General features: G+C 46.7%; 1 protein-coding gene across 1 annotated transcript; it reads left to right on the forward strand.

Moving 5' to 3' along the window:
• Positions 1–1193: 1193 nt before the first annotated feature.
• Positions 1194–11310, forward strand: LOC308579782 (E3 ubiquitin-protein ligase TRIM39-like; the record flags this gene model as incomplete). Its single annotated transcript, XM_081180715.1, has 6 exons — positions 1194–1784; positions 4487–4582; positions 6489–6719; positions 7946–7968; positions 8554–8672; positions 10333–11310. Coding segments are annotated over 6 exons (1569 nt in total), but the record flags the coding sequence as incomplete, so codon positions are not given.
• Positions 11311–14100: the final 2790 nt, after the last annotated feature.

The following is a 14100-nucleotide window of genomic DNA, read 5'->3' on the forward strand; positions in this document are numbered from 1 at the left end:
CCTAGCGGTAGGCAAGGCTTGAAAGAATTGCTCTTGCAAGAGGCTGGAGTGAAGTGTAGGTTTACACAGACCTGCAGCCCAGGTGGGGGTCTCTTGGTCCATCACCTCCAGGTGCAAACTGCTTGAGGTTGATTCCAAACACCTGTTGTAGCATGAGAACAAAGGAACAAGAACAAGGGCTACAGCCAACTAAATTATTCTGAGAGCAGAACCATTGAAATTAATGGACCTAAGTTAATTATGTCCATTATTTTTAGTGGATCTACTATGAGTAGGGCTAACACCGATGAGCAACCCTTTTAATGACCAGTTTGCAACTCAAACTGAACTAACTGAAAAGCAGCTGGAGTAGCAGAAACAGCCAAAGGCCAAAAACGCAACTGGTAGTATTTTTTTTTCAGGTGAAGGAATTGAGATTTATCTCTAGTAATTTGTATAAATGTAACCTTTGTATATATAACTTTAGTATTGCTGTTTTAAGTTGTCCGTTACTTTGGGGTAGCTCCACACTCTATAGCACACACACGTTGAAAGCCCATAACCACCCCCCAAAAATAATGGGAACTGTAGTTTAAGGGTACCAGAATTGGAACTCTTCGAGGGGAAAACAGCAGTTCCTGGGATTCTCTGTGCATCAAATCTGCTTCTTGTGGATCTGCCCCTTACTCCAGGCGTGGGGGGAAACCTTTGGCCTGCCAGGTGTTGTTGAACTACAACTCCCAACAGCCCCAGCAAGCAAGCGAGCGAGCACGGGCCAATGCCGTGGGATGGTGGGAACTGTAGTCCAGCGACGTCTGCAGACCAAAAGTTTCCCGCGCCTGCTTCACTTTTTTATGTGCACCGCTTGGAGATAATTTCTCATGCAGTAAGCGGTGTAGAAATAGCCACGTATTTAGCTTCCACGCGGCCCCCCTCCCCGAGTTTCCTTTTATGTTGCACACCCACTTCTGGTTACAGATGGGTAGCCGTGTTGGTCTGCCATAGTCCAAATAAAAAAATTCCTTCCTGTAGCACCTTAAAGACCAACTAAGTTAGTTCTTGGTATAAGCTTTCGTGTGCATGCACACTTCTTCAGATACACACTTCTTCAGATGTGTATCTGAAGAAGTGTGCATGCACACGAAAGCTTATACCAAGAACTAACTTAGTTGGTCTTTAAGGTGCTACAGGAAGGAATTTTTTTATTTTGACCCACTTCTGGCTTTCTCCCCGCCTACTTTCGGTTTTGGGTGGCGGTTGTTTATTTTTGCACGCCTGAGCAAGAAAGAGGCAGGCGGTGCCAGCCGGGCCCTTGCAAAAAAGCGCTGCTTCTCCCTCCTTCCTCCGTGGCTGCTGCCGCCGCCGCCCGCGCCCTGCGGGAAGAGCTCTTCTGCCCGATCTGCCTGGATTACTTCGGCGACCCGGTGATCCTGAGCTGCGAGCACAACTTCTGCCGCGCGTGCATCACCGCCTACTGGAGCGGCCTGGGCGACAGCTGCTTCCCCTGCCCGCAGTGCAGGAAGAGGTCCCGCTCCGGGAAGCTCCGGCCCAACGCGCAGCTGGGCAAAGTGGCCGAGAGGGCCAAGGCGCTGGCCGAGCTCCCCGGCGCCTCTCCGGGCGCGCCTTCCCCGCCGCCCGCCCGCAGCAGCAGCCCAGGATCGGGGCCGGTTTGCCGACAGCACCAGGAGCCGCTGAAGTTGTTCTGCCGGGCGGACGAGGCTCTCATCTGCGTGGTCTGCGACAGATCCAAGGAGCACCGATCTCACGCGGTGGTCCCCGCGGACGAGGCAGCCGAGGAGTACAAGGTAAAGGCAGCGAGAGCAGCGGCGCCGTCCCACGAAGTTCCCGTCGGAAGGAATGACACCCACCCACCCCCGCAATCAGTCAAGTTCATTGCCTTCAGTAGGGCTACTCGTGAGTAAGGCGAGCTTTGCACGCAACCCAGAATAGTGGGAAGGATCGTAGCTCGGGGTGCGTTTGCTCCAGTGATCTGTGTTCACGAGATACTTGCATTAAAAACAAAACATTATTTTGCTTTTGAAAGGGGGGGGCGAGGTGAGAGATTGGGGGGTGCATTTTGCACGCAAAGGATTTCTTAAGAATGGCAGTATCCCTCCTTATTGCTTTATGTATCGAAACAATAAGAGAACCACACACGACACATTCAGTGTATAGCTAAAGTTACATCATATACAGTGGTACCTCGGGTTACATACGCTTCAGGTTACAGACTCCGCTAACCCAGAAATAGTACCTCGGGTTAAGAACTTTGCTTCAGGATGAGAACAGAAATTGCACGGCAGCAGCAGGAAGCCCCATTAGCTAAAGTGGTGCTTCAGGTTAAGAACAGTTTCAGGTTTAAGAACAGACCTCTGGAACGAATCAAGTACTTAACCCGAGGTACCACTGTACTATCCTAAGACTTCACACTTATCAGCTTTACGTAGATATATATACCATTACATATAATTTATAGTGTCCATATAAAGATTTGTATATTGTATGAAAAACATGAATCCACAAAACGCCAGCAGTCCAAGATCGTATTCATAAATATCCTTCCCTGTTTCTAGAGCAGCTTTTGGGGAATATTCAGCGAATGTTCCTGAACTACAACTCCCATCATGCCTGTTTATTGGCCATGCTGGTTGGGACTGATGGGAGCTGTAGTTTAGCAACATCTGGAGGGCCAGGGGTTCCCTGCACCTGCTGTGGCGGTTAAATATCTGAGCCAGGCTGAATGTATCTTGACTCTTAACTTAGAAGTGGGGGACCTGTGTGGCCATGCAAATGCTCCTGAACTACAACTTCCATTATCTCTGGCCATTGGCCATGCTGGTTGGGACTGACGGGAGCTGGCATGCAACAAGAAATGGAAGGCCACAAGTTCCCTGTCTATAATAATAATAATAATTTATTATTTGTACCCCGCCCATCTGGCTGGGTTTCCCCAACCACTCTGGGCAGCTTCCGACAAAGATTAAAAATACATTAAAATGTCACACACTAAAAACTTCCCTGTGCTGTTGAATGCACTTGAAGTAATATGTAAATATGCAGAACTATAGTTCACTGCCTACTTCCTTTCCATCGCCCAACACACTGCCTATTCTTATCCTACGCCAGAACAGAGTGCATGCTGAAAGCAAGCTAAAATCTAGCCATTCATCTGTTTGGCGGGAGGAAGAGCAGAGTCCAGCTCTCATCTCGCCCCTCTAAACACCAAAGTTTTCTAGCTTTTTTAAAAAAAGATCTCTGCATGCACAGTAACTGTAGCGAAATCAGACTCATTGAGGATCTGTTTGCACACCCAAACAGGGGAACACGGGCTGCAAAAACTACTGTACAGTGGTACCTTGGGTTAAGTACTTAATTCGTTCCGGAGGTCCGTTCTTAACCTGAAACGGTTCTTAACCTGAAGCATCACTTTAGCTAATGGGGCCTCCTGCTGCTGCCGCACTGCCACTGTGCAATTTTTGTTCTCAACCTGAAGCAAAGTTCTTAACCTGAAGCACTATTTCTGGGTTAGCGGAGTCTGTAACCTGAAGCGTCTGTAACCTGAAGCGTTTGTAACGCAAGGTACCACTGTACTTCTGCAAGCACTAAGAGCTTGGTGTGCAGCAGATGTTAATGGATTCCTGTCCCCTTCAGCACCAGCTAACAGGGCCAGTGATCAGGGAGGATAGGAGGTGTAATCCAGCAACATCTTGTGGCCTGTGAGTTCCCCCACCCCCTGCCCTAGCTGCAGTGGGACACACAAGTATTCCTGGCTTTTTCCTGCTGACATCCAAGCAACGGGCTCCTCCCAGCACAAGCCCAATGTACTCGAGCTTCGCATTTTGCTTTTATTTTCAGTTAGGCTCCCCACTCCCAGTTACTTAATTTGACATCATTTCCATATTTCTTTATTTCATAACTTGAGGCATTAAAAAAACCACGTGATGCACGCAAGCATGCATTTTAAACCCTGTGCAGGAAAGAAGTTTCTCAGGGGTGGTTTTGTAGTAGGGAAATGGCTGGTGGGGAAAAGAGTTAAAGCATTTATTTCCCCCTCCACCTGCTGCTTCCACTCTCAGCCTCTGCCCCTCCAGTGGATTTTTCAAGTTAAAACAGGCTGTTTGGCTACTGTTTCTGTTTGCATATGGAATGCACTTTGGCTCTTAGAAACTTGCCTACGACCTGCAGTCACAGGGCATTTTGAGATGGAAGGCTTTGTGAGGGTTCACATTTTGGGAGCCTCGCCATTGTCTGAAATGGGTTTTCAGGATCCTCCTACCAGGCGCTTGAAGAAACCTAGAACTAGAACCTTGCAGGAAAGAGTGCCTACCTTGTAAGGAAGCTTGAGGTCCTACACCTCTCAGGAGTATTTGGGCATCCTAGAACTGCCTATGATCTGCTTGCCTTGCTCATGCCTATGGAGGGAGCCTACGGCAGAAGAACGATGCAGAAACCCAGAACTGCCCACTCCCTAAGCCTTGAACACCCATCTGCTCTTTGCTATTGGCAGGCCCAGTTTCAGCACCACCTGGACTTGTTGAAAAGCGAGAGGGACAGCAGGGAGGTCCTTGCAGTGAACCAAGGGAAGAGGCTGGAGATGCTGCTGGTAAGTTTGCCTTCTTAGGCAAAGCTGTCTTTATTATTATTATTACTATTATTATTATTATTACCCCGCCCATCTGGCTGGGTTTCCCCAGCCACTCTGGGTGGCTCTCAACAGAGAGCCAGTGTGGTGTAGTGGTTAAGAGCGACCCCAGACTCATAATCTGGGAAACCAGGTTCGCGTCTCCGCTCCTCCACATGCAGCTACTGGGTGACTCTGGGCCAGTCACATTTCTCTGAAGTCTCTCAGCCCCACTCACCTCACAGTGTTTGTTGTGGGGGAGGAAGGGAAAGGAGAATGTTAGCCGCTTTGAGACTCCTTCGGGTAGTGATAAAGTGGGATATCAAATCCAAATCCAATATTAAAAACACAATAATTCATCAAATATTAAAAGCTTTCCTAAACAGGGCTGCCTTCAGATGTCGTCTAAAAGTCAGATAGTTGTTTAGTTCTTTGGCATCTGGTGGGAGGGCGTTCCACAGGGCGGGTGCCACTACCGAGAAGCCTGGTTCCCTGTAACTTGGCTTCTCGCGTGAGAGAACCGCCAGAAGGCCCTCAGAGCTGGACCTCAGTGTCTGGGCAGAACGATGGGGTTGGAGATGCTCCTTGAGGTATATTTGGGGCTTGAGTGACATCACTTAGAAAAGAGGCACATTTTGTGTCAGAATGTGTATGTCCATCCAGCAAACGCTGTCAGACCAGCTGGGGCGACAAATAGCAACAGCAGCTCTTGAAGCAATGGTGCCACAGATCAAAATGTGTAACTCTGGGTGGCACACGTATGTATATAGCTAGAAATTAAGAGGCAAATGCCAGGCTAGGCTACACAAATAGAGAGCAGTTGTGCTGCTGAATCGATAGCACACAGTGACCCCAATCCGTACCCATCATCCCTGACCACTGGTTCTGCCAGCTAGGGATGGTGGGAGTTGTAATCCGAAAACAGCCAGAGACCCAAGTTTGGGAAACACTGTTGTTGGGAAAGTCGAGGCAAAAAGCAGGGTTGCTGCATTTCAGACCGGGGTAGGATGTAGAGTATAGTCCTCAGCCCAAACCTTACATCAGGCATAGGCCAACTCGGCCCTCCAGATGTTTTGGGACTACAATTCCCATTATCCTTGACCACTGGTCCTGTTAGCTAGGGATCATGGGAGTTGTAGTCCCAAAACATTTGGAGGGCCGAATTTGCCCATGCCTGCCTTAAAGGTAAAGGGACCCCTGACCATTAGGTCCAGTCGTGACTGACTCTTGGGTTGCGGCGCTCATCTCACTTTATTGGCCAAGGGAGCCGGCGTACATGTGGCCAGCATGACTAAGCCGCTTCTGGTGAACCAGAGCAGGGCATGGAAATGCCGTTTACCTTCTTTACCTTCCCGCCGGAGCGGTACCTATTTATCTACTTGCACTTTAACGTGCTTTCGAACTGCTAGGTTGGCAGGAGCAGGGACAGAGTGAGGGGAGCTCACCCCGTTGCGGGGATTCGAACCACCGACCTTCTGATCGGCAAGCCCTAGGCTCTGTGGTTTAGCCCACAGCGCCACCTGCGTCCCATAGATGTAAGCAAAACCCCAAGCATAAGACCCAAACTAGACATGGTGGCAAATGCATGGTGTAAGGTTGTTAGCTGACACCTGGAATCTTTCGTATGCAAGCCGGATACTTTCCCACTGAGCCACAGTCCTCACAGCGGCTGAGCAGTTGCTTGTGGGAAGCCCAGCAAGTAGGATTCAAGCAAAAGCGCGCCCTCCCCTCCTGTATTTTCCAGCGACTGGTATCCAGGAGCATTGCTGAACTCACTCGACTCCGATACTCTGGTTTTGTTGCAGCAAGCAAGGAGAAAAGGTGCTTTTCGATGTTACCTGTCCTTACCCTTTTGGAGTGGCACCGTTTCCTGTTCCTTCCTCCGCAGGGTCGTGCGGAAGCCGAGAGGCAGAGAACTGCTCGCGTGTTCCAGCAGTTAAGGAAGACCCTGCAGGACAGGGAGAGACATGCCCTACAGGGGCTTTCGGAAGTGGCCAGCGAGCTGGAGAGAAGGCAGCGGGAGAATGAGAGCAAGATCCTGCAGGGGGCGCCGCTTCTACGAGGACTGATAGTTGAGCTGGAGCAAATTTGTCAGCGGCCGGATACTGAGCTCCTCAAGGTAAAAGCAGCGGCTGGTGGTTCAGCGTCTTTTGTGCGGGGAGTGGGGTTGAAGACACATCGCCATTTTTGCTGCAGGGTTCCTCTCTCCAGTGTCTTGGAGCTGGCCGTCAGCATGAAAGGGAGAGTTTTTAAGCCACTGCATACCCCAATGCCAAGCGCTTTGGGAACATTGAAAACAGAAGGTGCTTCTGTTTCGAGAGAATGGTGTGCAAGATCTGTTAATGTACAATGAAACTTCCTGGAAAACACAACTATAAGTTATTTTTATTTTTACTTTTTTAAAAAATTAATTTTTATTTGGTTTTACATATTTAAGTTTATAATCATACCACAACACACCCAAAATGACAAGATTCCCTCGAATCTCTGGACTTCCCACCTTCCCCTCCTTGGGTTCTGTTGTTAAACCTTTTCTATTGCATCTTTTCAATAGTCCATATTTTATATAGGTCCATAGTACTTGCTACAAGTGTTATTGCAATCCTGCTAACGTTTTCATCTGTTTACAGTGGTCTCCAAGATAAATTATAAATTTCCCCCATTCTTTCTTAAAGTTCTAGTCTTCTTGGTTCCTGAGCTTTCCGGTCAGTTTTGCCATTTTGGCATAGTCCAACAACTTGATTTGCCATTTTTCTCTGGTAGGGACTTTATCTTCTTTCAATCTCTGGGCTAACAACATCCGTGCAGCTGTCTTCACATACATAAAAAGTCTTTTCTGCGCCCTTGGAATTCCAGCACCCACAATTCCTAATAGACAAGCCTCCTGTTTGTTTTTTATAAAAAAGTTATTTTAAACCTTTTTTTTTCAGTTCAATGTATATCATTTCCCAGAATACTTTTATTACCTTACATGTCCACCACATATGATAGGAGGTGCCTTCTTTTTCTTTACATTTCCAACAGACATTTGTACCTGTCTTACACATTTTTGCTAACTTACTAGGAGCACAGTATAAGACGTGCTTCGGTGCAGCAGCCTCTAAACTCCCTGCAAACAGATTGGAAAGAAGGCTTGGTAAATAGGTCGTCTGGAAGCACTCAAAAGCAATAGAATACAAATATACAAATTTAATAAGCCGTCCCGCCACAAAATTAGACTTCAGCAAGAGCCCAGTTCATACCCTACCACATAGTTCCTGGAGGAATTTTGAGTTGTGAATTATGATACTGTGAAAGGGCACCCCTTAAAATTCTGCTTTCTCTCCATTTCTTTCCCTCCTTTAGGATGCTGGGAGCCTCTTGAAGAGGTAAGCAACTGTGGTTGTAAGTGTGATTCATTCTGTCAACAACTAGCCCGAGAAGCTTGTAAGCTTGTATCTACCTTCAGTCATGCTCAAAGCAGACCCGTTGAAATTAATAGATGCTGTTAATTTAAAGATAAAGGGACCCCTGACCATTAGGTCCAGTCGTGGCCGACTCTGGGGTTGGGGCACTCATCTCGCTTTATTGGCCAAGGGAGGCGGCGTACAGCTTCTGGGTCATGTGACCAGCATGACTAAGCCGCTTCTGGCGAACCAGAGCAGTGCACGGAAACGCCGTTTACCTTCCCCCCGGAGCGGTACCTATTATCTACTTGCACTTTGACGTGCTTTCGAACTGCTAAGTTGGCAGGAGCAGGGACCGAGCAACTGGAGCTCACCCCGTCGCGGGGATTCGAACCGCCGACCTTCTGATCGGCAAGTCCTAGGCTCTGTGGTTTAACCCACAGTGCCACCCGTGTCGTCGCTTCAATTTCAGTGCGTCTGCTCTGTAGTTGAATACAGCCCAGAGTTTCTGCCAAACAGGATTATGTGCCCAGAAGCAACCTGATTTTTCTCTCTCTTTCGTGGTAGGTGCAAAAACTGGAACTTTCCAAAATGGTCGCCGGTGTCCACCATGGAATTGGAAGAGAGACTTTCCCATCTCTCTCGGAAGAAGACTGCCCTGTGGGAGCATATGAACGAGATGAGAGGTTAGTACTTTGCACTAACTTCTTTGCGCAACAAGACACAGGTGCACTGTGGAACTCACTGCTACAAGAGGCAGTGAAGGCCACCAACTTGGCTGGTTTATAAAAAAAACCCTAGTCATTCATTGGAACTAGCCACAATGGCTTTGTCCTACCTTTGGCTCTTCCTATGTTAATATAGTAGCATTGATGATGTTAGTTATATCCTAGAAATGGTACTTCCAAGAAGGGATGGGAGGAAGGTCTCCTCCTCCCCCCCCTTTTTTTTTACAATGGACATTGAATAAGTTCAGGTGGAGTTGGGTTTTTAGTGTAGAGTGGTCAGGAGAATGGGTATAGAGACAAAAGCATGCCAGGGATTACTATACCGCTTCCATTATACAAAAATCCACTTATCCAAACATGCGGAATTAGTACCCTAAGCCTCGCTATACACCCTACAGATTGAGATATCCAAACAGTTGAATCTGCATGTAGCACGGTAAACAAATAACTGGCCTTGAGCAAGCCTTAATTTTTTGTTTTGCTGGTTTGCGGCAGCAACCATGAAACCATGGCAGAAAGGGGAGGAGGTAGATTGGACAAGTAAGATCATTTCCCCCTTCCTTGTTTGCCTTTTGCAAGGTTTCAGAGGGTTGTCCCTGTTTGTTTTGTTGTTCGTTTCGGGGTCAAAACTCCATGGCCGGGAATGCATTAGAAATTTCCACATAGGAATCCAGGGAAATTGTTGTCTTGTTAAGAAAATCTTTGCCTTTACAAGCAATTTCCTGAGAATGTAATGTGTTCGGATAGCGAGACTTGTATTTATATGCAGTGCTTTTTTTCTAGAAAAAGAGGTGCAGGAACTCTCACATTTTTGGGAGGAAATAAATTAAAAAATTAAAAAATTGTCCAGTAGCACCTTAGTGACCAACTAAGTTTGTTCTGGGTATAAGCTTTCGTGTGCATGCACACTTCTTCAGATACACTGAAAGATGTCACCAGACTTCTTATATATACAGTGGTGCCTCGCAAGACGAAAAGAATCCGTTCTGTGATTCTCTTCGTCTAGCGGTTTTTTCGTCTTGCGAAGCAAGCCCATTGACAGATTAGCGCTATTAGTGGCTTTTAGCGGCTTTTAGCGGCTTATCTGCTGATCGGATCAGCTGATAAGCAGCTTAGTGGCTTAGAAAAAGGGGGGGGGGAGGGAAAAAACCAGCAGGAACTCGCAAGACATTGTCGTCTTGCGAAGCAAGCCCATAGGAGATTCGTTTTGCGAAGCACCTCCAAAACGGAAAACCCTTTCGTGTAGCGGGTTTTTCGTCTTGCGGGGCACCACTGTAGTGGGAGGGTGGGGTGGGGTGGACAACCCTAAGTTGTTGAGCTTTTAGGGGCACCACAGCCACTTTTAGGGGTGCCTCCAATGAGTTCCAGCTGAAAAACAACCCTATTTAGATGTAAAAATATAAATGCCTCCAGTAACCTCCTTCCAATGGAAACCAAACATAGTAAGCACTGCGCTGCTGAAACGTCTCATCGCTCTGGGAATTGGAGCGAGCGCAATAATACTAAGCTGGGCAGCCAGTTTCTCTTTTTATTAATAATCTAGAGTGGAAGATCTTATCTGTGCATGCACTTCATATGTGATGTAGATAGAGGCACACATTCCTCTGTGTTATTACAGAGATCATCACCTTGGATCCCGATTCAGCTCATCCGAACCTGGCGATTTCAGCTGACCGGAGGACCGTGAGCCGCAGGGATGGCTTCCCACCTTACCTCGACACTTCTAGAAGATTCCACCCCTCCTTCTGTGTGCTAGGCTCTGAGGGCTTCTTGAGCGGCCGCCACCATTGGCTGGTAGATGTGAAAGGCCGCTGCGGTTGGGCCCTTGGTGTAGCTCAGGAATCTGTGGAAAGGAAGAGGCCTGTGGTACTTCAACCAGAACATGGGGTTTGGGCTGTGGAGTTGGGGCCCTACCAGCTCCTTCCTGCAACGCCAGCAAATGGGGCAGAGACAGAGACTCCGACCCGCAGGATTCTTGTTAGCTTGGACTATGAGGCAGGGCGGGTGACGTTCTCCGACCCTTGTAGTTCAGAAACACTCTTCACCTTGAGGGCCTCCTTCACGGAGAAGCTTTACCCTTTCTTTTGGCTGTGGTCCCCTGAGGCCTCTCTCACACTGTGTCCCTGAGGCAAAGTGGAGAGGTGGAAAGGAACGGGAGATGCTATCGCTTGATCACAGTCTTCTGCCCTGGAGTGATGTGGGGGAAAAGAAAGAACAACGTGCACTGGTTCACCCACAAAGCTATTTTTGTTAACTCCCAGTACACAAGGTCATTCAGACTGATTCCGGGTCTGTGAGTCCTGTTGGAGCCAAGTAGAACTCAGAATCTGCCATAATCTGTATCAGGGGTTGGCAAAGGATGATGGGAGTTGAAGTCCAACAGCGGGTGGTGGGCCACCTATAGGCAATCGTGCATTACTAAACCCGTGTTTGCCGGTGAGGCAGAGTGCCCTGGATAGAGTGCTCCACGTAGCCTGGGGAGGTTTAGGTTCCATTCAGCACATGGTTGCAAAGTGTACTGCGTCCCTTCAAAAAGTATCGCTTTATCTCTGCCAAATCTACTCACAGGGTTGAATAAATGGAAAATAAAGATGCACACTGCCTTGAGCTCTTGAGGTCAGGCATGATGGGAGTTGTACTCCAATCACTCTGGGAGGGCACTTGCTTCAGAAGACAGATGGGATCGAAATGTAGTCATAAATGAGAAGGCCCAGCGGGAGAGGGAGGTGCCTCCATCATCCTATGCTGTGCTTCCTATTTTTCTCCTGCAAATACTCCTTAATGGTATTTCCCCCCTCAGCTGTGCGAAAAGTAATTAAAGATAGTGGAGATGAGGGTTAAGCATTCCTTATCAAAGGCAATTTTCCTCAACAAGTGTGACTTTGGGGTCAAATGTTTTGGCATATAAAGGAAACCACAAGTCTGGGGGTGCTGTTTCCTTCATAACGTCTAGCTCCATGCCTCGGCTAATATAACTTGAGTCTGGTGCCTTATTACATATCGCCCAGTCTCAAATGTTCCATTCTTGGGCAAGGTGATTGAGCGAGTGGGTGCTGAACAACTCCAGGCACACCTGGAAGAAGCGGACCATTTGGATCCCTTCCAGTCGGGATTCAGGCCTCATCACGGGACTGAAACTGCCTTGGTCGCACTGGTTGATGATCTCCGGCAGGCTAGGGACAAAGGTGAGAGCTGTTTCCTAGGTCTGCTGGATCTCTCAGCAGCTTTTGACACCATCAACCATAACATCCTTCTGGACCGTCTAGAGGAGCTGGGGGCACTGTCATACAGTGGTTCCGCTCCTTCCTTTTTTTTAAAAAAAATAATATTTATTAAAGTTTCACAAAAAATAAAGAATTTCAAAATTTAAACATATGAATAACTTCATGAATAAAAGCATACAGGAACAAAACATATAAAAAATACACAGTAACAAACCATTAACAAAAGAAAGGAAGGAAAAAAAGAAAAGAGAGAAAAGAAAAACCAAAAAACAGAACAAAGAATAAATTAATATTTTCATCTCTTATAGTTCATTCACTAGTTTCTTGACCTCCTCACACCTCCCATTTCGTATTCCAGTCAAATATTAAATTCAGCAAATCCTTACCCTCTAGCATTTATCCTTTATCAATCCCCATTTACATTTTCTTAAAAATCTTTTTACCAATACCACTTCTTTTCAATCAAACATCATTTTAACATTCCTTAATTTTACAGTGCTTCTGCAAATAGTCTTTAAATTTCTTCCAGTCTTCCTCCACCGACTCTTCTCCCTGGTCACGGATTCTGCCAGTCATTTCTGCCAATTCCATGCAGTCTATCACTTTCATCTGCCATTCTTCCAGGGTGGTTCTGCTCCTTCCTCCTGGGCTGTGATCAGAAAGTGGTGGTGGGGGATGAGTGTTCAGACCCCTGGGCTCTTACTTGTGGGGTGCCTCAGGGTTCTGTCCTCTCCCCCATGCTTTTCAACATCTTCATGCAGCCGCTGGGAGAGATCATCAGAGGGTTTGGTTTGAAGATGGCAATCGTATTACATCAGGTTAAACATACCCAACTTGCTCAACCGTTCCTCTTAAGGCTTGATTTCCAGACCCTTTATTATCGTGGTCATCCTCATCTGCATTCGTTTCTACCCCTCCCAGAGCTACAATTCCCAGAGTTCGTTTGTTTTTCAGTTAATTTATATCACCCTTCTTCAGAGGACCACAGGGGCATTCACAATGTAAAAACACCCCAGTTTCCTGTGAAGAAGGATTGATTGTTTTATTTTTTAAAAAAGATATTTATTAAAGGTTTTAAACAGTAAATCATCAGACACATAAAACACCATCACCAACATAAAGCAAACAGACAGAAAAAACAGAAAAACAAAAAGGTTAACACAAAATAATACAACATAATCAAGTGTCAAATAACCATATTTTCATAACCTTCGGACTTCCTCACATCTCCCTTTCCTGCGTTCCCGATTATAAAGTTATATTCAGCAAATCATCACCTTCTTTTAACTCTTATATTATAGTTTCCAAATATTATGTCTCCAATTTTAAATCTTTTTGTCAAATACTTAAGTGTTTAAAATTTACATAATATTAATCAAGGATTGATTGTTTTAACCACTCTGGGAATTGTAGCTGTGGGAGGGGAATGGGAGTCCCCCCACAACTATGAAACTGCAGCTCCCAGAATTCATGACTATTCACATCTGAAGGCAGCCCTGTCTAGGGAAGCTTTTTAATGTGTAATATTTTATTATGTTTTTTTTTATATACAGTGGTACCTCGGGTTACAAACACTTCGGGTTACAGATTCTGCTAACCCGGAAGTAGTACTTCGGGTTAAGAACTTTACCTCAGGATGAGAACAGAAATTGCGCGGCGGCAGCGGGAGGCCCCGTTAGCTAAAGTGTTACCTCAGGTTAAGAACGGTTTCAGGTTGAGAACGGACCTCCAGAACGAATTAAGTTCGTAACCGGAGGTACCACTTTATGTAGAAAGCCACACAGAGTGGCTGGCGCAACCCAGTCAGAAGGGTGGGGTACAAATAATAAAAGTATTGTTATTATTATTGGTACCATTGTCCTTTAAATGTGAGGTGTGAATGTGGCCTAAATTCCTGAGTGCTGTGAGTTCTTCATTAAGCCTTCATGGGGTGGGCAGCACTTGGTTGGCCTGACTGAATTACTGACAGCCCTGCCTCCTGTAGAGGTGGATTGGGGCCTGCTTAAAGGGACAGTCACAATAAAAACTATTCTCTTCAGAGTCAGTAATCAGGAGGATATGCAGCATTGTCCTGAAGAGAGATTCTGAATCCCATAAGGTCAATGTTTCTTCATTGCTGCCTTATGCGCACCCAACCCAGTCTCAATTCTTTTATTTGCCAT

Source organism: Podarcis bocagei, assembly GCF_964188305.1.
Source record: "Podarcis bocagei genome assembly, chromosome: 2".
In the NCBI taxonomy this organism is placed as follows: domain Eukaryota; kingdom Metazoa; phylum Chordata; class Lepidosauria; order Squamata; family Lacertidae; genus Podarcis; species Podarcis bocagei.